Raw genomic sequence first — 23,168 nt, 5'->3', positions numbered from 1 at the left:
CATAGACGTATCTTAATAGATTATATAAAATTATTACTATAACTGTACCATTGTCAATGTGTCATGATCTAAACAAGTTAGTAGCAAAGTGTAGACTTAAATAATAACGCACGTTAAAATTTATTTTATGAAAGATGATTTAATAAAAAATCAAAATTAAATCACATAAGACGACGATGCTTTTGCCGTTAAGACAATATGGGATTCTACAAGCAAGGCTTGCATGCTATTTAATTTTATATAACTTCAAAATCAATATTGATTGGGACCACATAAATTTCAGGGTAAGGTAAAATCATGTCACTTTGTTATTGCAAAATACACAATTATTGTAATTAAATTATCAATTAAAGATCATAAATATTCAAGCAAAACACAATACTATGTCATTGCAATTATCATGTTGTTCCTGCTCTTGAAAAACAATGTAATAAAAAGGAAAATAAAAGAAAAGAAAAAAGCAAACATGTGGTACCAATCTCCAAGCAATAAAAATGTAATCTACACATATAAATATAGTAGTAGCGTGGTCCGTGCTGGTAAGCAGGAAAATAAACGATACCGAACAAATCTACTGTGTGTGTGTGTGTTTGCTCGTACGCCGCAAGCGAATGAGAAAGAGAGAGAAGACAGTGCGTGTTGTAACTGTTCACTGAACGAATCAAATGTTCATTCAAATACCTTCCTAATCTCCGCCATAGATTTACAGCTCCCAAAGTATTTTCCTTTTTCTAATAAAAAATACACATTAGAATATACATACTCCAATTAGATTGTACTCCATACATAGTAAGTATTTTATTTTTCTCGGATTTTTTCTTTTCATGTTTTGCATAATCGCCCTTTACAACTTTCAAAATTAACATTTGCTACCACATATATAATCAATATCAATAGAGAGAGAAATAGAGAGCGAGAGAGGGTACAGATAATACGCATTTGTATTTTTGGGGGTATTCTTTGTGCTATTTTGTTCATTGCATGCGTTGAATTGTAGAGATAATTACGGTTTGAATGGTATCCCCAAACAAAGGCAAAGGTGGATGCTTGATGTTAATCGATCCTCTCCTTGTCGGCGATGTCTAAACACAACAAGGAACGAACTATCAATGACTTATACAATGTGACTTTCACTCTCCCCCAACCTAAGGCACGTCATTTGCCCTTTTTTTAAAATTCAATTAGGGTTTTCTTCCTGTGTTTTTTGTCTTATATCCTATCAGTTCATCAGTAGATAATAGCTTCAATTGATGCCGGTGTCTTTCAGTTTTAACTGCCTCCTAAATCGTTGCATCAATCAAAAGTTTCGATTTTTTTTATCTCAATCGGAATCAGTATGGAACAGCATCGTTTGTGGATAAAATCAATGTTGATTTGTTCCTGATACTTGTTTGAAGACGATTTATCTGTTCTGTGAAGGTTAGGGTTTCCGATTATCAAAGATATACTTTTTATTAATTTATTATTTCCTTCATATATGCATACTGGAGTTGTGGGAATTATTCAGTTCAGTTTATGTTATTGAAGTTGTTATGCTTTGGCATGTTACACGATCTGTTTGCTGCAGCACTGTTGTTTTTAGATTTTTGTATGATGCTATTTGGCTTTGACTGATAGTGTATTTAATTCGTTTTTAGATCACCCCTGTGTTGAGAGGAAGCTATCGAATGCAAGGGCCATTTGATGAACCTATCTGTAACTCCCAGACGTATACGGTGAGACTACAGGGTAATTTACGTGCTGTGTGCTCGTTCTTCTGACTCATTATTCTCTTCCATTACTACGATGTACATTCACTTCCTATTTGCTGTCGATTAGTTTATTTGGAAAATGTATGTAAATTGCGGGTTTTAGTTCTTTTTTATACTGGAGTCGCCTGGAGTTTGACACTCCCCTGAATTATGCTTCACAACGTTGTTAAGATATTCTTTGTTGGTTTTTCGGAGATTTGGTTGTTTACTGTGGAGAGCAGTGCCATTTCTTGGGCTATATTATGGCATCATTGATAATTACAAGCTGTTAGCAACTTAGAAGAAATGTGTAATGTGGTGCAAGTAGAATGTGTCTGATTGAATCTAGCATTTTTCATTATTAACGGAAGGATGTGAGAGAATCTTTTTCCTGTATTTGGTAACAGACCTTTAGAATAGGCAATATCTGAACAAAATGTTAATCATAGGGGTTAGTCTTTCTAATGGAAGGGAAGTACTTTTGAAATGCGAAGGACTATTTTTTTGTTATTCAGTTATAGTTTCAGTAAGGAAGGGCCGATTCTTTTCGTTTAATATATTTAGACTCTGAGATCTTAGGATTTGGTAACAGGTACTTTTGTTTTTGACTAATGTTAAGAGGAATCTTTTGAATGTGAAGGACCAGCCCGTTCTTATTTATTCTCCCTTTTTGTTTTTAAGAAAAAGAAGGGCGCTGAGTGCTCCTGTTCAGTTAATACCATTTAAGATACCTGAGATGTTAAAAGTCTGTTAGTAGGCCTTTTCTAGTATGCGCTTTCCGGTAAGGATCTTTTCCTAGTTTGCTTGACTCACCTTTTTTGCCTTAATCTCTTTTTGTTGAGCAAGGTTTCCATGTTGTTGATTCCTCCCCTCAAAAACTCCTTTTCAAATGCTCTGTTGTGTTCAGGTGTCAACTGACGTCAGTAAGGAATCCATTCGGTGTCCTTGGAATCAGAGTGTTGGTGGAAGTCTAGTCTCCGGGTTGTGTAACGTGTGTTCTACTCCTTGCTCATCTTGTTTTCCTACTAGTCAAAGTCTCATGGAGTCAACAGTCGATGAGTTTTCCGGGGAAACCGGTATGATAAATAGTTTAAGTTTCTCTGTCAATGATGTTTCATCTTCTAATAAGACGAGAAAATGTGAAATTAGACAGAGTAGTGAAATAAACAGTGTAATCCGCACAAGTTCGAGTAACTTATCTTTTTCTGCAAATGCTGAAATTAAATCAAATGCAAGGACTTCTGATGTTTCATCCGCTACTTCAGATGGTGCAGCGTATTTGAAGTTAAAGGATCCCAAATCTCTTGAAGGCCTTGATGACAATATATCATGTGTCATTAGAGCCGATGAAGCTAATAAATTGTCCAGCTCCAGTAAGATGAGCGAAGACAGATCAAGTCTACAGTGTTCTTCTACTTCTGGTGGAAAAACAATAAATAATCAAACTTCTGCTGGATGTGTACATGTGAAAAATGAGGCAGATGACAGTCCAATTGACCATAGTGGCCGGAATGAAAGTAATGGTGAGGCGAATAATAAGGCACCTATGGGGGAAACATCTTCAAGAAATGCGCATAGTATAGGAGACTATTTGGAAATTAACCATTCATCAATAAAGAACGATGTGGCATCTGAAGCTTCTGGCGATCTACCTGCTGATACTTGTCCTGAGAAGGATGACCAAAAGATTGTTGGATCACCCGTTTCGTCTGATACAAAGGATGCTCTGCAATCACATCAAATGGATGGGAGTGAGGATTCTGACATTGAGGAGCAAGATGTAAGTAAGAATGCTTTTGCTATTTTCTCTTGGAATACTCCTTTCTTTTTGTTTGTTTTGTTTTTAATTTGTCTCATCCCAATAGATCAACCCCAGGCAAGACCAACATGATTTGTAACTGATAGTCAGTTGTGATTGAATTTTGTTTAATTACCCTTTACTGTGTGCTGCACAACCTGACTTAGGAGACTATGGGCGATTAACTTCTAGGGTAGGAAATGTGAGAAATCTTATGCTTCCGTCTCTTTAGATACTGAAGAAGCTAACTAAAATTTTAGATGTAAACGCATTTGCATATGTTCTTTCATGTCATCAGTCACATGCAGAAATCACTTAAGCTCATAGATTATGTTTATTTTGTAATATCTTGCATGTCGAGGCAGAGGACTATTGAATGACTAGAGCATGACGGGCATCATGCCTACTATGGGGTTAGACAGTTCTAACTTGCTTACAGAAAATAGTATTTTTACGCTGGTAGAGCGAAATGCCAATATCAAATTCTATGGTTCTTTGTTGAAGATGTTAGTACCTCACTCACTGTATATCAGACAGGGGTTATTAGATCTAAACAGGAAAACTGCTACTTCAAATAACAAAGGAAAAACTGTTGAGCAGAAAACTAATGAATAGTTGCACTTCAAATGGATGGTCAAATCGATTAACTTCTATATATGAACACTAAAAAAACAAGCGGTTCCTGATCTGCAACAACTGCGTCGTTGGTTCTTTGTTTGTTTAGATTAGTCATCCAGATTCATTTTGGCCAAAAAAGGTTTAATAAATTAAGGTGTCATCTGAAATTCCTTAAGCAGGAAGATGTTTTCTCAATACTATTACTTATTACAATGCATGAATTAGTGCTATGCATGTGACTTTTGTTTCCATCTTTAATTGAGGCACACATTTCTCTTTTCTTATGCACTTAAGTGATGAATTTGGCATGTCTTGTTTTCTAGTATAAGAAATCATGCTGCCTTATTGTGCGGATTTTGTAGTTGTTACTTCTTCCTAGTTTGTAAATTTGTATGTAAGACCCTCCTTTTTCCTCTTTGAAATTGTCGGTGTAATTTCGTTGCCAATTACAGGTGAAAGTTTGTGATATATGTGGAGATGCTGGTCGGGAGGATTTACTTGCCATATGTTGCAAGTGTACAGATGGTGCGGAGCATACGTAAGCCTCTAATTCATTTTATCTCCACGTGTTCATTTTTGTTCCTTGTGTTGTGGTTAATGAAAATGTTGCTTTATCCTAGGTATTGCATGCGAGAGATGTTACAAAAAGTTCCAGAGGGGGATTGGATGTGCGAGGAATGCAAATTTGACGTGGAAATGAAAAATCGGAAAGGTGATAAATCTGTGAAGTTTGATGGATACAGAAAAAGTTATCGTACTGGACAAACTGCTATTGACGATACAGGCGTCACAATAAAAACGGAAGCAAAACCTTCTGATGCTGATGGGGAAACAGCTTCTGATACTAAAATTTCTGGCAAGAGGCGTATGGATGATAGTGAAGTTTCTTCTGTGGCAAAGAAGCAGGCCTTTGAGCCAGCTTCGGGATCACCAAAAACACTAAGTCCCAACAGACTTACTGCACTTTCCCGTGAAAGTTCATTTAAGAACTCAGATAAGGGGAAGTTGAAATCCGTTAATCAGATCTCTTCTGGAGGTCTTTCTGTTCATGATACTCCAGCATGGGGGCCACGACTACAAACTGCTAGAGGTAATTTTATCGAAATTGGCTTGGATCATACCTTCTCCACTTACTAAGAGATTCTCTGAATTCTCTAAACTTTTAGCCACTTTGTACGGCTCATAGTATTGCGTTATTAATTAAGCTGGATTCTTTTTTCTACCTGCAGGTACCTTTTCAAAGTCTAATTCTTTCAGTTCCCTGGCTGCAAAACGAAAAGTGCAACTTGTAGATGAAGGTTTCCCGCCGAAGCAGAAATTGGTTAGAGAATCTGCTGGTCTTGATGTGAAAGAGAGTTCAATCCGATCAATGAGCAAATCTATGTCATTTAGATCCATAAGCACAAGCCGCAACAATGTCTCTGAAGCAAAGGTTAAGATGTTATCCCCCAAGTTTTCCCCTGCTCAGGACAAAGGACAAATGCAGACAAAAGAACGAAATCCACTTGAAAGGAAGAGTTCTTTTAGATCAGAACGTTCTTCTGGTACTTCTGTTCCTTCTAAAACCGAGCAAAGATCAGCATTTCGAGGTGACCCTTCTCCACTTTCTTCCTCAAATAATAACCGTGATTCTAGACCAGGTCAGCTTGACAGCAAACCTGTGTCATTATTGAAATCATCTGGTGCTGTTGCTCGTAGGACTCCAGAAGTATCTGTTCATTCAGGTAGAGTGGCTTTGCATTGATGTGCCTTTTCAATCCTTTACTCATAATTTTCTGCGAGGGGGTGGGAGTTAAAGCCTTTTACTTTTAATAGTCATTTCATGACGTATCTTTTGGTCTACGTGAATCAGATGAAGCTAAGAAGCAGATATCACTCACATCCATCTCCACTGGAGTTCCCGCTGCCAATAAAATTAGTAGCTCTGATCAGAGGCCTAACCAGAGTAATGCAAGGGATGATCCTTCGTCGAACTCTTATATTGCTGAGAGGCCAACATCCAACACTGGTGAAGGTCTGTTGGATGGGGTGTCCCAGCAGAGGGAAACAAAAAATGTTGGTGAGAGAATAAGGGAGAATTCTGGGAGACGCTTAAAACACAGTGGAACTGGTACGAAGTCACTTTTCTGCCAGAGGTGTAAAGGAAGCGGTCACTTGACAGAAAGTTGCACTGCTGACGGGCCTGATTTATCCACGTCTGATGTTTCTGCTGTAAAAAATTCTAGAGAGGCCCCAAATGGCACCAGCGATCTGAAAGCTGCAATTGAGGCCGCCATGCTAAGGAAGCCTGGAATTTGCCGTAAGAATAGGGTTTTTGATCAGTCTGATGATTTGGCTATGTCAAACACAAATTCTGAAACAATGGCTCAAGATCTACCATCTGGTTCTACTGGCAGAAGAATTTTACCTACCAATGAAGAAGGTTATGGGGTTTTGTCGAACTCTATGGCTGGCTCCTATAAACAGGAAATCAGCAATATGAGGCAGCTGTCAGTGCTTGCCGCTGAAGCTCTTAGCAGAGCAGGGAATGCGGTCCCTATTCTTCCGTCTGACGAAAAGTCTTCATTTGTTGATTTAGATAGATATTCTCAAGCAGCAATCGCAATACTTTCGAGGACAGCAATTCCAGAGCATGAATATATATGGCAGTATGATGTCCACCTTTTATCTTAATTTTTGTTATAGTTTTTCCCTTGGGGTTTATAATTGGTTGTAGTTGTGAGATTTTATTGCATTTCGGAAGCAGTTATTTACGCATACCTTTTTGTTCAGGGGTGCTTTTGAGGTTCAGAAGAATGGGAGAACTCTTGACTTATGTGATGGAATTCAGGCTCATTTATCAAGTTGTGCATCACCCAAAGTTCTTGACACAGTAAACAAATTTCCTCAAAAGGTCCTCTTTAACGAGGTTTCACGATTGAGCACTTGGCCAATACAATTTCAGGAGTATGGTGTTACAGAAGATAATATTGCACTGTTCTTTTTTGCTAAAGACATTGAGAGGTAAAATTTTACTTTCCTCCTAAGCTTTCTTGCTTTCAATAAATTGGGTGTCCCACCAGTATTATCTAGGTTTCGATCTGAAATTGATGGTATTGTAAAATGTCTCAGCTACGAGAGGTGCTATAAAACATTGCTGGAGAATATGATTAGGAATGACATGGCTCTCAAAGCGAATCTTGAAGGTTGTGAGCTGCTGATATTCCCATCTAACCGACTTCCTGAAAAATCTCAACGTAAGGATGATTGCATTTTGTGAGATACTTCCTTGAACTTGATATATGCTGTGCTTTGACATTTTTAATGTTATTCATAGCTACTTTATATTTTTAAGCATTATCTCGTAATTTTATTTCAAGCATGAGGCTCTATGGACTGTGACAGACTTGATTCACATTCTATTACCTTGCTTTGCTATACGGAGTTACTGGATATGGATGGATTAGGGTTTTTTGATGTTTCTGATCCTGTACCCCGATGCCAAAAATAGAAGAACTCGTCTTCTGTAACTTCTTTTATCAGCATTTGCTGAATACTCCCCTTTCAATTATTGTTTAAGCAGATGCTGCTTTTCTGCTTGCTACATTAGCTACTCTCTACTTGCTTCTATGCAATTGTGAGTATACTGGTCAGCGCATTTCAGTTCATTCACATGTGGTGATCAATGATCTGTAGGTTGTTGAAATTGAACACATGCATTAATGCAAACTTATGCTCTGGAAGATACTTAATGCAAATGAGATGGAGAAAATTGCTCTTTGTTTTTGCTTATTCTGATCAACTTGTTTATGCAGGGTGGAATATGATGTTCTTCCTATGGGGTGTCTTTAGGGTAAAGAAGGCAAGTTGTGCACAACATATGCAGGCAACTGGAAAGCCATTTCCTGTACCCCAGGATATTCCAAAGTCAAGCATGCCTTTTCCAGAGAAGGTACATTGTCTCAGCCCTGTCGACAATGCTGCAAGTGATAATGTTACCATGGATGTTGAGGTAATTGCTTCAAAGGAGTCTGGTTGTCCATTGGTCAATGGAAATGTTAATTCGAAAGCATCCCAAGTGTGCAAAGGTGACTCTGTAGCCGTAAACGTGGAGCACCTGGAGCCTAGCTCCGTCACAAATGTACCAACTAGCCGGTTGAATTCTTCCCCAGGGAGGAGAGGATATGGCATTTTCCAGGTGCTGTTTTAACTTCATCATGTTTGCATAGAGGGGTTCGCCAACCACTGTTCAATGGTTCAGTTTTGTAATAGTTTCATCTAGAACAAATTTGATTAGTTGTTTCCTGCTTATTGTCTTTTGAATGCAATCTGGTTTCTAGTAGGTGGTGGGGCATTTGTATTTACCCTCTATTTCTATCTGGGATGTTCTTTTTAGGTACATGTGAACAAGGAGGTTATGCTTCCATTATAGGAGAAAACTTGAGAGGAGAAATGAGAGAGCAAGGAGTTCCCAAGGCAATGAAGTAGAAAATTTCCTATTAAACAAGATTTGGAAAGAGCCAGTGTGTGAATTTGAAACTCATTTTGTTCATACACAGTTACACACGTTGCACTAGAGTGCCAGCCCCAACTCCTCCCCCCCAACCAGCCCAACCCAAAAAATGAAAAGAAAAAGGCACACACACACACACACACACACACTCTCTCTCACAGAGATAGTTCCAGTCCAGTGCTGCTTTGAGTTCCTTTTGAGACTCTAGTATGTTGTCTGCTTGGTTGCTTCAGTGACTTGCTATTCAGTACTTATTGTGCTTTTTAATTCTTGCCTTTAAGAAAAAGTACTTATTCTGTGTTTCATTGTTAAGGGCTTGCCAATCTGGGTTTTTGCTGTTGAATTTGTGACCTTACAAACAAATCCTAGTCAGCATTGAGTTTTCTAGTTTGTAAATAACATGTCATATATCAATTTTTTTTAATAAGGTAGGATAAAAAACATGTCATATATCAACTCAAAGTCCAAATGCAGCCAATTCTGGCATTTGTTGCTTCAAGTGATGAATGGTGTCATTATGGCTTGATTTTTCAGAGTTTATATCTTTTTTTTTAGGTTTGCGCATTTCTTGCTAGTATCATTTCCTCTCTTTTGGCTGGTGTAAGGATCATGGAGAGCACTTGAGTCATTTGACTTGATATCTAGACTTGTTATACTGATTTTTATATGGATCACAACATTTTCTTATGGATGTATTCTCATTATGTCCCAAAACACTGTAATTGGCTTGGGCGACCCACTGAGAGTCTCTACCTCAATCTTTCATTTGGGTCATCTCTGACTTAATGGGGATAAAATCTTGGACTTCTATATGTTTACACTTAGGATATAGTTGAATTGTGCCATGTGCTATTAAGTCCATATCATTCATTTGTTGCTCACATCTAATGCTCGAAGTTGGAATAGGTAATTGGCTATTATTTCAGGCTTTGCAACTGTCCCGCTTCACTTAGATTTGGCATAGCTTATTTAGCTATTGCACGCTGTTTTCCTCATGTCAGTACATCTGATTTAGTTCTCTTGTGTATATTGTCAACCCTAGTTTTTGTGTTTCGTTGTCACTGTTTTAATATGCTTCCCTGCTAGTTAGTTGTCATGTCAGTGATGGCTTTTCAAACCTAATAGACCTATAAAGGTACCACGGTTATACCAGAGGCCCACCATCAATCTAGGATTGAAGTTAGGAAGAAGTTCTCAATGACAAATGAAACTAAAGAAGAAAAACTCTATGGTTGTTTATCTTGTCGCATACTAGTTGTCCCTTAATGGTCAACCTGCTGCTATGTTGTGGATATGGTAGTAGGTTTAACTTGTTATTCACAAATATTTCTTATGCTTCTTTTTTCCTTAGTAGTGAGTGTCAGCTCAAATTTCTTTTCTTCAAAATCATGTCTAATCTATCCTTCATGCTGCAGTTATATGGGTTTTATTTTTCTGGCTCAATACCTATTGGCAGCATAATTGGTCCAAAAGATTTGGCCTCTTTTAGGCCAACGGCCCTGATCATCGTGTAGGGACCACAAGTGGACCATGTCCACAGTTCCGTATTGCTCACTCGCTTTTTAAAATTCTTCTAGTGGCTTGATTTATTGCCTTTACCTAGTGGGATCAATTTGTGCAAAAGTGTTCGTCCTAAGCCTGCAACCAGTGGCTTGGGTGGGGTGGGGGACTCCCTGTTTTCATTCCTTGAATGTTTATTCGGAAGATTTTCCCTTACTCTGCTGCTTAAAAACTAGTTCATTTACGTTGCTGTTGCTTGTTCCTAATGCACATCATTAACACTCTCTTAGGTCGGAGATGCTGGACAGGAATGCAAATCGGAATCGCAAAATAGTTCTACTCCAGCTGCCAATACTTGGACAAATGTTAGAATAACTGAACCAGTGCCAATGGAATGTGGTTCTTTAGTTGATAGACAGAGGCCATCCCGTTCTGTTGATGAAGCTCCAGGCTGTATGCAGGAGAAAGCTTCTATGGGCAGCACGGAGAAGGGCTTCGGTAGCACAAATGGTAGGAAATTCGAGATAAATCTGGAGGATGAGTATAAGGATGAAGAAGCATCTGAAACGAGCGGAAGTGCAACTACTGAACCAACACGGAAGGTGCTTAATAGTGATATGCTGAACCACCTTAAACGTCCACGTTCCGTGGAGACAGTGATGCAATCTGTCGACTCTGGAGTTAATCTGGCAACCCGAAGTTTTAATGATAATGACATTGTAGTTGAAAAGGCACCCTACGACAAAAAATTGAAGACTAGTATTGGTGGATCATATGGTAATAGCGAGCAAACTAGTTGTTCCAGTGATGATTTTTTGTCACGGATGCATGGTTCCTCTTATGGACCCTATCTTCCGGATACAGGGTGTGATGAAGCTCTGAGTAAAGCAGCTATCCCGGAGTGCTCAGGGAGTGCTGCAAGATATTTCTTCCCTGTCGATCCACATCCTGTTGAGGCTAGCTCAGCGCCTTGGCAAATGCACCATTCAGATAATGATCGGCTTAGTGATAGAGTCCCTAATCTCGAGCTAGCGTTAGGTGGTGAGTCAAATTCGCTGACACAGGGAATCCCACCCTTTTTAGTTGGGAAAGTAGACAAGAAAATCATTCAAGACCAAGCTGCTGAGACACATTTGCTGACTCAGGGAATCCCACCCTTTTTAATTGGGAAAGTAGACAAGAGAGTCATCCAGGAACCTTCTTCAGCTAAGGAAGCAATTAGAGTGGAGGAGGTGGAGGATGTCTCTGCTTCTCTCTCCCTTTCTCTTTCATTTCCTTTCCCGGAAAAGGAACAGCAGAAAGGTTCTGTTTCACAAAAAGAGCAGGCAATGCCTGAAACAAGACGCGGTAATACACCTCTGCTTTTCTTTGGGGGGCTCGGCAACAAGTAGGGTGAGATTACCAATAACGGTGTACATTACAGTTATTCACATGGATGCGGTAGGTTTACAACATGTTCATAAGGATACAGGGTTTATAATTTTGTTAGGTGTTTCTGGTCTCAATTTTTATTTAGCTTGCAAGTGCAGAGTGACGGCTCTTTGTAAATATAAAGAGGATATTAGCCGTTATGGGCTCTAGTACCATAGAAAAGTTTAACATTTCTGCGCTGCTTCAGTGTTATTCCTTTTAATTATGAATCATCTCCCAGTGACCTCCTTTATGAATAAACGCAGTTTCTGGCATTCTGATGAGGATTTTGCACCTAATGAACTGTTGCAAGTGGGTTTAGATGCTTTGAGACATTCAGCGAGGGTGCAAATTGTGATAATCCAAATGTTTGTGGGGATAGGTAATGGTAGAGTTAACAGAAAAAGGTTGTATTGCTTAATTGTTGATTATGAGCGCTCCTAGTGATTCAGTGTTGGTTATTCTGTCGAACTAACACAGGGTTGCACTATTGTCAGCTACTGTAGTTTAATTTATCATTTATCGTAACACTGAAATTATAGACGGAAGAAATGAAACGTCCTTACATATATTGTTACCTTTAATTCCAGTAACATGGCTCTCATTCATATTACTATAAGACTACATTATTCCTTATTGAGGCAACAATGGCAGATGACGTGTATTGATTTTGGGCTGAACAATGTAATTTCTAGCTCACACAATGAAATTTGAGATTACGCCGTCTCAAAATCTTCGACAATTGAAATGAAATTGAAAACAAAAAGTGTGGAAAACGTCGTTTTTAAAAATAAAAAAAAACATTTGCCTGTATTCTCACGAAGATATTGGGACCAAAAAAGAGAGAAAAAGGAAGAAGGATTAGTCAAGTACTCAAAGTCATACGAATTTAACATTCTATTTTCTAGAATTTTCATGGATGAAAAATGCGGTTAATTTCATCAATGATTATTATAATAGCAAAATCAAAAAGTCATTTTTTTGTCACATTAAATAAATTGAACTTAATTGTAAAATCACTACTAATTTTTGTCAATTCAAAGTAATTGAATTATGTGAGCGTTTTAAAAGCATAAATGATCAAAAGGTCAAATTTCTAGCTTAAAAAATACAACTGACTGACAATAAAAGAAATACACATGTAAAATTGTTTGACTACCCATATTTTACGAACTAACAGTATCTAAACGAAACCAAAAAAGGAGAAAATTATTCAATTCGAGTTGGTCTTGAAACAATTCATTGCATTTTCCACTTCAGTCGTGCTCGTCCTTTCTCGAAAGTATCTATCTATCATCAAATATTGGATTTTCCAGTAAATTTATTTGCTAAATGATTAGACATAGTTATTACAGTGAATAAAGTATAATTTCATTAATGTGATAGCAAATCGTGACTTTAGTATTATTGTAAGAAAAGTTCTATGGCTGCACGTGAATTAACTGCAAAAAATGTTATAGCGTTCAAAATTGGATGGTCAGGTACTCAGGTTCTCGTACTTTAAAGTTGGTCCCTCTTTTTGAGTCAGAAATTCTTTTACAATATTTTGTTGCCTTTTCCTCGAATATAGAAGCAAAACGCACATTAAAAAGATGTATGCATATAAACTATCCTATTCCAATTTTGTTTGGAATTAGCGCTTGGTATTGTCGTACACGTATTAACTACAGGGCTGATTGAAAAATGGAGTGTTCAACAATAAGCCTGCTCTCCTTGTCAGAGAATTTAAAATTTATGGGTTCAAAAATCTAATCTGTTTAAGTTATAGAGTTCTAAATTACTCCCTCCGGTCTAAAATAAGTGATTTTTTTGGTTGTTTTAACACATATTAAGAAATTCACCTTTTAACATTAATTAGCAATGAAATTGACCATATTAACCTTTACTATCTTTCTCATAAACACTCCTAACACATACTCCAACATTATTTACTCCAAGGGCGATATAGGAAAAAAATAATTAATTTAGTATTAAAATCTGAAAAAATTACTTATTTTGGACCACAAAAAAGGACCAACAAATCACTTATTATGGACCTGAGGGAGTAATCAACTGCATATATTTAATGTTTCTTAAGACAAATTAATGAGTTGGATGGGTTCGGCCAGAGGCGGATTTAGGATTTCTAGTAAGTGAATGCACTATTAAAAAAATTAGGAAACAATGTATTAAGTGAGAATTGATTCCTATTCCTCTTAATAATCAATTCAACCTTCAACCAAGTTCACCATTTAACCTTTTTGAAACATGAGTGTCAACAATTAATATTATACCAATTTTAGAAAAAATGTACATAAAATATTTAATTTTGCGGAGAAAGCATAATTTCACGTGCCTCATATTTTTGCCTATAAATTCATCCCTGAGTTCGGCCGAACCCGTAGTTCGTGCTCTGACTCCGCCCCTGATCCTAGCTTTATTTTCTTCACTTGATGGTGAAGATGTAGGCGATATGAACTATGTTCACTTTTCTATTTTATTTTTTTTATTAAAAAGGGAACCTAACTAAAAGCCAGGGCATAGGTCATAAACTCATAATCATAAATAAAGAAGGGAAAAATAACTATTGCTCCGTGGCCAATTTGATGGGAATTTCTTATGATTAAATTCACCCGATTGACTAGTTCTTGTAATAATATATGATTATTAATAATAGTGGCAACATGATATTGCTGTCCTATATTCTTCCTATCCTAATTGCATATTCTAGCATTGGCCTTTGCCTGTTGTATCTTTTGGTGTTCCATTTTCTTTTTTAAGCAAAAGATATAATAACAATTATGCCTTAATCTCAAATAAATAGATCGACTACATAAATCCTCATTTCTTATCATTTAAGCTCAAATTATCATCATCATATTAAATTTCTAGGTAAAAAATAAAAACTAAAAATATTGAATTGATTAATGTTTGAAAGTGTTGAAATTAGTCCTTAGGTGATATAGTACTCGAGTTTATTCCCTTACACTTTCTCATACTTCGAGTATGAGAAAAATTAGCATATTACTAGTAGTAGTTTTGCAAGAATAAAACAAAAAAGTTAAAACCATATAATCAAATTTGGAGCTTTTACATATTTTCTGAGAAAAATTTTCTTATCCAATTCCTCTATTTTTGTTGTTATTATCTTATTTTTAATGGACACAATTCCTTAGTTTTTATCTGTAATTTTGAAAATGGCTTATTTGGATTGCTTTGCCTCATATAATCAGCTATTATCTACTTCTTTTTTATTTTATTTTAAATAAAATAAAATAAAGAAACAGTTTTAACTATCTCTCTAAATAGAAAAAAAAACAAAATCTTCATTTCTTCGCTCTTTGCATCTGTTTACTGTTCAGTCTCGTCTCTCCTTTTTTCCTCTAATGGCGACCGGCGCTGCCTCATTTTCGTTGTTAGGTACCACCCGCTCGACTTTTCTTCTCCCTTTCTAGTTTTATTTGCCGTTGCTAATATTACGGAAATTATGATACTTTTTTTTTGTCTGGTTTCTTTCGGATAAGATTTCAGAATGGGCGGTTGTAGCTTTGAATCAAACAATAAGGAATGAATCTATAATTATGACCTTACCTGTCTCTGAAATCTCTATTTTATTGTGTGGATCTTTCGCTGTGATTAAAAACTGTCATTATTTCTGATCAGTTGTAGGGATTTTTTCCTTCAGATTGTGTTTCGCTTTACATTATTTCCTGATTCGTGCAATTCGATTAGCTCTAGAGTCTTCATGTAACTTGCCTTGCGGAGTTCATTGCGAAACTTATATTCTCATATTACTGAAAAATAGTTGATGTGTTAGTTGTGCAAATGCATTAGAGAACACTCCATCTGACCAGTGACACACCTCTATTTTATTATCTGTCCTTTCTATGTTCCTTGGTTTTGTTTCTGGAGTTTACAAGCTTTAATTAGAGCTAAGCATTACTTCATTAAAAAATAAAAGCTTTAATTAGAGCTAAAGGAATGAAAGTTTAACTCTATAAGGTTCAGAATCATAAATTTAGGGTTTCTGTTTAGGACAAATGGAGATGTTTGAGTGTTGATTCTCATGAGAATCTAGTGATTTTGCTCCTTCAAAGTTATGTTCTCTTGGCGTCATGCCCTCTCCTTGTACTTTTAAATTGCATCTTTGGAGTTTCCAGAAATGGAAAGAATATCAGAATTCTTTGTTAAATATCCTTTTCTGGTAGTACTGTATGATTGAAGAGAATGCCAAGCATCTTTTGTCGAATTGGTGAAGTGATAGTATATTAACGTGGCAACGAATCTCTGACTGTGCTAGGGATTTTGTTTACCTTTTTTTGTTGTTTGGATCTATATTGGGAGTTTCCATTTGAGGTAATTTTCTGTTTCCTTCTAAATTAGGTGCAACTCATGTCAAAGCATGCGAAGCTTGGTCTGGAAAGTCCTCCTCATTTGTCAAGACACCTATGGTGGCTATTCAAAGGAAATCAAACTCTCAGGGAACAAATGCTGCCAAGTTGTCTATTCGTTCAGACTACAGGTATTCCATTTTTGTATGCTTATACCCTGCTCACTACTTATTGAATAACAAATCCGTTGATGATTATTTTCAATGAATTGAGATGATTTATTCTTAATCTGGTTAATGCATAGTTATTTGCTTGGTCTGCGGATTGATAAGGCGAAACATAGTTAATGGCCGTTACTCTTTTCATAAAGAAGAAGAACAATTGGCTAGGAAGGTTTTTTTCAATTCTTCTGCTATAACATCTGGTTATGAGTATGATGGAGTCCCCAGAGCTGGATGTGCTTATGCTAAAAGTAAATGGATGTCTCCTTCCTTTCAAGGGGGCTTTCTTGTACTTGTATAACTTTGCAGATTCTTTTGGTGCCCTGAATTATGGCCATATAGATCTAATTTGACTGTTTTAAGTTGGGGCTCTTCTCGCCATGTTCTCTTTAAGTTTGCATTTCCTTAAAGATGGAGGGAAGCATCTGGGGCCTTCCGTTTTCTGCTGGAGTTGTAATTGTGTCACTTACTTTCATATTATTCCGTAGATAGAAAGACCTGTTTACCACAAATCTAATTACCTGGCACCAGAATTTTAATCCACCTCTAGATTGTTTACCTCAGAAGTCAAAGTTTATTAGCACATTCATATTCGCAAAGTGACAAAGAGTGATGTAACTTTCTTTTTGTTTCGATATAATACAAACTCCTTTTTCTTTTTCCCATCCAAGCATAGTTGGTAGAGCTTTCTGGGCTCTTAAATTTTTGGTGTCTCCACCTTGCACATCTTTTTCTCCAGCTATCCATTTTATTGTTACTGTATTCGAACTTCTGTTAATGTTCTCACCAGTCCTTTTGCTTCCTCCTTATGGAAAAGCCACGATACTTGAGCATTTGGATTTCTTCTACTCGGTAATTCTTCCTCATTACTTGCTATTACACTGTTCGTGTCAGCAGGTGCGATAAGCTCTTTGGATAGAATTGTGTACGTTCTTGACAAATCAGTTCCTTTCCTTTTTTTTAATTCTAGGTTCTAGTTCTGAAAGGATAAGTCTATACCATCAGCATTTGATGCCTCTCTCAACTGCTCACCCTAACTGGGAATCAGAACAAATTCCTAACTGGAATGGTGCAGTTCTCTTTTTCTCTGCATTCTGCAGAGGTCACTTTCCATCTTTCGTGATTGCAGAACTTCTGGTTGAATTGTTCCCTCTTATATCTGCCTTTAATGGACTCACATGATAGAAAGCAGTGGGCGGCCTTTCTGAAAATATATAGGTGGTTCCACATTAAATGCCAATTTAACAGATCACGATCTGTCTCAGATTTTTGCAGCATTGATTGCTTTTACATACCTCAAATGGATAATGGAGAAAAGATTCTTTCAAGCACATAATGTGAATAAGTCTCTCTGTGTTGGTTTTCTAGCAGTATGCTTCAATCTTTAATCATGGCCGGACCTTCCTGGTACCTTTAGAAGTTGAATGAGTTAAGGCCTTTCCTTAGGTATGCTTACTTATATTAAAGTAACCAAGTGATGAATTAATTGCATAGGTCCAATAACAACCCAAATCCTTTTCAGCTGGAGAGTGAAATAAATATGTCCCATTAATCTTTACTGTACTAAAATTTGAAATCTGTTTTCTCTCAGTTTAAGGATAATCAGATGGTCCTTACAAAAACAACAATTTCGGGAACACAATTTGATGCATGGCCCATTGTTATCCAGCATCCAAAGTAAATGCTTTGACTGACCCATCTTTTGAGATCAGAAAGCTTCTCTCTGTGCCTGTGGAACCAAAGGAACTTTCAATTTCTGAATCACTTTATTAACCAAAGGAACTTTTATATGAGTAGTGCAGCTCTAATGCATCTGCAATTCTACATAAGTGTCGTGCTTTTGTTTATTCTTTTTACAGGATTAATTATTTTCATCATGGTTGTTGTTTCTATTATTATTTGCATTAGAAGGAAAATGGAACTCTTTTTCAACGTTGATATCACTCCAAAATCTTATTGGACCTTGTTTAAGCTGGCATCCTGGTTCAGAAAGAAAAGGAAGCCGAGCTTGTTACATATGAAAAGCATAACTTTCCAACAGTAATTGTTTGTGAATTGTGATTATGCATAACATATCCTATCCATCGGGGTCATGTCCTCAACATCGTTAGGCCCACTCGAAGTATCAATCATTTTCTTCAATGGAAGCTTTTCTCTTGTGCCCTCATTTTCGAATTAATTAGCCAAGAGGGACAGTAGTTTCATTCACATATATGCTACCTTGAGGACAAATATTTGCTATATACGTTCACGGTTCAACTGTGAGATCATTATGAAATGATGTAAGACATTAGCCAGAGACCATAATAAAAGAAAAAGAAACAAAATGGGGTAGACAATCACACATGACACAATAACTAAAAACCTACCAACAGCAATTGTTGAAGTAACACAAGATCCATATAATGGCATAGGAGACTTTGTGAAACAACAATTCTAGACCTGTTTGATTGAAGTTTCCATGGCTTCTGAATTTGCGTGGAGCTATCAAGTCCAGGTAGATTTCTTATCCTTTAATCAAAATTTGAATCAATTAACTGGAGATGGTAGATGATGATGACTGATACATTGGGAGAGATAAGAGCTCTTGAAGGTGCGACCTGAGATAGAGGGCAAGAGGTAGAAGCTGATGATTTGGAAACTTTCCTTGGTGGCTGAACTTCTACTCGGGATTCTCCAAATTTATTCCTGTCACTTTTTAGGTAAAGAATGCTGGAATGTTGTGTTGCTTTAGACATTTAGGAGACACCATGGAAGTTACTATTATTGCTAGGGCTCTATTACTCTAGATAAAGATAAAGAAGCAATATCACATCAGAAGTTACATTTAGAAGCTTACTTTTCACTGGGGATTTTTTTGTGAAAGTATCAAGTTTCTACTTATTTCCAGTCGAAGTAGAGAAAATTGCTTCATCCCTATTCTTTTTATTTTTTTCTATTGTTCTTCTGAATTCATCTGTAGCCTATTAGCTTATGACGCACTTCAGAAAAACAGAAAGAAAGAAAGAAACTATAGTTTTTATGATCCCCGATTTTGTGAGTGGGTTAACTAGGTAAGGAAGTAGTGAGGGTACATTTCCTGTTTAGATTGGAAATGACATATACAGCCTATCAGCACATGATATTGCTGAGTCATTTTCCTTCAATGCCTTTTAGTTACTTATCCAATCATATGAATGGGTTACAATTTCTGAATTATCACCTATCCGTCCATGTATGCTTGATTTGTATTTTCAATTGTGCCTGTTGCATGCAGTGATCGAAGAGGTGGAGGTGGCGGCGGTGGTGATTTTGTTGCTGGTTTGCTTTTGGGAGGTGCAATATTTGGAACGCTTGGCTATATATTTGCTCCACAGGTAATTATAGTGTTGTCTCTTGGTATCAAGTTGATGTTTGATTCCATAACACTGATGTGCTTATTAGGTATGGTACATGTTGTTGACTGACTTGTTTCCTGCTGAGTATGTGCGCTCATACTAGGATTTCTGTGATTTTTTTTGGTAATGAAGCATGTAGCAGCTATTGTTTTGAGCAGGATATGGTTAATTGTCTTTCAATAAAACCACATACAAGCTTCAGGAAGGTGCATATGATGCAATATCTTTTTGGTCTATCATCTCTGGTTAGCAGACCATATTCAGGCTAGATTTTAAAATAGAATAAAGCTGATGAGTTTCTTAGTATATGGAGTCATGTCTGTAGATAATATTCATTGTTTGCTCCTTTTTTTTGGGGGGGGGGGGGGGGTAAGTCTTTCTATTTCTTGTTGGACTTGAGTTATGCTTTATTTATGTGATTGTCTACTCAGTAATATAATATGTGCAATCACAGGAGATGTGTCTTTGTTAGCAGCATCAGAGTATGCGGCATGGATGGCTCTTCATCTTCTTCTTCATTTTCTTTTTCCAAAGCCTTTCTCTTTTTGAAATAAGTATGTGGAATCTGCAATATTCCAGTTTGTTAGTGAAGTGATTCGTCTCTTATTTAGCAGTTTTTAAACAAATTAAAGATCAGTAAGTTTATATCTTCAAGACTGAGTTGGCAGCCAGGAATTGGAGGAAGAGAGAAATTTCTCCATTTTGAAACACTTGGTTGAGTGTTTTCATCATCATTTTGATGTCTTTCCTGAATTTAGAAGGCTAGAACACCTAAATTTATTAGGATATGAGCTAAAAAGAAAGATTGCATGGCACTGATTGATGAGCATTGACCTTGAACTCTCCAGTTTTCATCTCTAAATGCCCATTGAATTTAATGAATAAGAAAATCAGCAAGTTTATCATGTAATTGTGTCTTAATATATTTACTAGGCATCAATCTTAATGTGTATTGGAATGTGCATTTAAACTGCTAAAATAGGATGTTGGAGGACATCAAGGAGGATTTGTTGTGATTGCAAAGGAGATAAAAATAATCTGCCTCTATAAGCAGCTCTCTGCAATGGGTACCAATATTTTTAAGACCAACCTAAATTTCTCCTTTTCAGTAAAGAAATTATCGCTAATTCATAGAGTCCTAGAGTCAAAGCTACTATTTCGTTGATGCAGTATTGCCCTTTTTGGAAAGCTAATTTTTAACTTTACTAAACACCTTATTTGGATTTACCTGTTGTAAGGGGTTCTTATGAAGTACGAGTTTTCTGAATTGTGAAGACGGCTTACATGTATGATCACGTGTAGTACTATTATATATATATGTTTGACACTTTTTTGTTTCTCGTCACCCTTTCTTTATTACCTTAAAGATGCAACTGTATGAAATGAATATTTCTTCATTTTCCTCAAGTGTTCCTGTATTTTGTTTGCTTATATAGTTTTCTGTTTTCTTTTCACTGACTTCTGATATTAGATACGGAGGTCATTGCTCAATGAAGATGAATATGGTTTTCGGAGAGCCAAGCGACCAATATACCATTATGATGAAGGTTTAGAGGTGATATTAATACTTCTTTGCATTATTATGTCTTTTTTATGTATATGCTTGTAGGCTTACATTCTGTATCCGAGTAGCACTTTTCTGCTAAATTGGCTGGTAGGGTTATAATTTTGTTCTAATTACTTGTATGCAGAAAACTAGGCAGACTTTGAACAAAAAGCTAGATCAACTGAATAGTGCCATTGACAAAGTATCTTCGCGGTTGAGAGGTGGTAACAAAATGCCTCCAGTGCCTGTTGAGACTGATCCAGAAGAAGCTACTATGTGAGAACTGGTTTTATTTTCCCCCTATTAATCATAGGATTATACAGAGGTGGAAATACGGGGCTACTGAAATTATGTGGTATATCTTAAACGGATCTTGAATTTTCCAGTCTTACCAGACTTTTATCGTCGTTTTGAATCTTTTGGGAGGTTTGATTGTGGAACATTAAAGAAAGAAAACAGAGCATAAATTTCCAGAGCTGATGAAGTTGGAAAAAAGAGAAAAAAGGATTTGAAATTGAAGTTTAAAATGGATATTTGGAAGTTGAAAATTGTGGTTGCAGATCATTATTTCACTTGAAATAGTTCTCAACCTCAAGTCCGTATTCCATTAATTCGCTAGCATTTCAAATACTGAACTTCGGTAATTGCTACTAATGCAAATAGCTAAACCAATATTTGCCATATTTAACATCCGATGCCCAAAGAATTAAAGCAAAATTACTCACTGGATATTACCCTTCAAAGCCAATGACGAGGCATTTGGTTGTGTTATTGAAACAATACAATAAGGACCAGAATATTTCTGTAGTCTCGGACCATAATGATCTCTGTGGACCATTAAATATCACGGGGTCAACATTATAATAGTCCAATATTTGGGGACTATGGAAGAAGTGATCCAAAGTGGATAGTTATCATTAGGGGTGTTCAAACCGAACCAAAAAATCGCACCAAACCGAAAAACCAAACCAAACCGATTAAAAAACCCGACTAGGTTTGGTATTGAATAAAAAAATCCGAACCAAACCGACATATAAATATATAAATTTTATTTATATTTTTAAGACTTTGTAGTGATTTTTCTTTAGAAAATGTAGAAATATTTGGGATCCTCTCATGTATTAACCTTGAAAGCGTAAATTAACGAAAAATTATTATTAGACGACTAAGAAAATAACTATCGTGTGTTACTAAAAAATTTCTCCCATTAGAATATTTTAATAGATCATATGTTTGTCAATTTTTTCCATATTTACTAAACATATATTCACTTATCAAAGCTTTATCTATAATTTTAATAACGTAAGATTGAAATAATATTCATGTAACAAAAAAACCCGAAAAACCCGACAAAACCGAACCAATCCAAACCGATATAATTGGTTTGATTTGGTTTTGATAAAAACCGAACCAACCCGATCCATGTACACCCCTAGTTATCATCAAGAAATATTTACCCTGCTGCCTGGAACAATACCTAAGCTTTCTCTCTGATATAAAACTTCAGTACATGTTTTTCCCATTCATATCGTATCGTTATTGAGGTGGGAAAAAATATATCGTCAAGTCGTCATTAAGGGTACTACAAACAATACAGTAACTATGTTTTAATTCCAAACAGGTTAGGCTTGATTATGAATACTTATTTTTTCCATTTAACTTAACTCATATCATCATCATGAAAGACACCTATTTCTTCCATTTAACTTAACTAATATCATCATCATTAAAGACACCGTTATTATATTATAGAAGTAATGATAAAGTCACATTTTTAAATTTTTTTGGTAAGTTCATATCATCATCACTAAAGATATTGTTAATACATCATAGGAGTAATAATAAAATCACATTTATAAAAAAAATTAGTAAGTGTTTTTGAAAACTTGCAGCCGCTGTCCTTCCAGTGCGCATTGAGTAGCCTGTTCATTGTGCTACATCAGAGGAGTAATGATAAAATCACATTTATATAAAAAGTTAGTAAGTTTTTTTGGAAACTCGCAGCCGCTATCCTTCCAGTGCGCATTGGGTAACCTGTTCACTGTGCAATACAACGAGCTCTGATTGAGGAGACCGCTGGTGAGGGGAGTCAATCTCAGGTTTCCCAAACCACTCACCCAACCAACTTAGCCCTATCTCGCACACAAAAAAAAAAAAAAAAAAGAT

General features: G+C 36.4%; 2 protein-coding genes across 12 annotated transcripts; both read left to right on the top strand.

The window, feature by feature from the left end:
• The first annotated feature begins 555 nt into the window (after window positions 1-555).
• On the top strand, window positions 556-11,832 carry LOC109240989. 11 transcript variants are annotated; one of them, XM_019407688.1, is made up of 12 exons: window positions 806-1,150; window positions 1,638-1,715; window positions 2,638-2,806; window positions 2,996-3,510; window positions 4,599-4,684; window positions 4,767-5,236; window positions 5,376-5,870; window positions 5,999-6,794; window positions 6,919-7,149; window positions 7,258-7,382; window positions 7,941-8,323; window positions 10,429-11,832. In XM_019407688.1, the coding sequence occupies exons 1-12, from the start codon at window positions 1,079-1,081 to the stop codon at window positions 11,527-11,529; spliced, it is 4,521 nt and encodes a 1,506-aa protein (XP_019263233.1). In that variant the 5' UTR covers window positions 806-1,078; the 3' UTR covers window positions 11,530-11,832. The 11 variants fall into 11 exon arrangements, with proteins under 11 accessions (XP_019263232.1, XP_019263230.1, XP_019263233.1 ...); XM_019407692.1 differs by having other exon boundaries at window positions 1,638-1,728; XM_019407687.1 differs by lacking the exon at window positions 806-1,150 and adding an exon at window positions 556-789 and having other exon boundaries at window positions 2,638-3,510.
• Window positions 11,833-14,830: 2,998 nt separating this feature from the next.
• On the top strand, window positions 14,831-21,482 carry LOC109240988. The gene is made up of 5 exons (XM_019407683.1): window positions 14,831-14,947; window positions 15,911-16,049; window positions 19,336-19,435; window positions 20,928-21,011; window positions 21,148-21,482. The coding sequence occupies exons 1-5, from the start codon at window positions 14,914-14,916 to the stop codon at window positions 21,280-21,282; spliced, it is 492 nt and encodes a 163-aa protein (XP_019263228.1). The 5' UTR covers window positions 14,831-14,913; the 3' UTR covers window positions 21,283-21,482.
• The last annotated feature ends 1,686 nt before the right edge of the window (window positions 21,483-23,168 follow it).

The sequence above is a fragment of the Nicotiana attenuata genome, unplaced genomic scaffold, assembly GCF_001879085.1.
Source record: "Nicotiana attenuata strain UT unplaced genomic scaffold, NIATTr2, whole genome shotgun sequence".
NCBI lineage: Eukaryota > Viridiplantae > Streptophyta > Magnoliopsida > Solanales > Solanaceae > Nicotiana > Nicotiana attenuata.
Note: the sequence above shows the minus strand (reverse complement) of the source record. Positions and strands in the feature narration are given on the sequence as shown.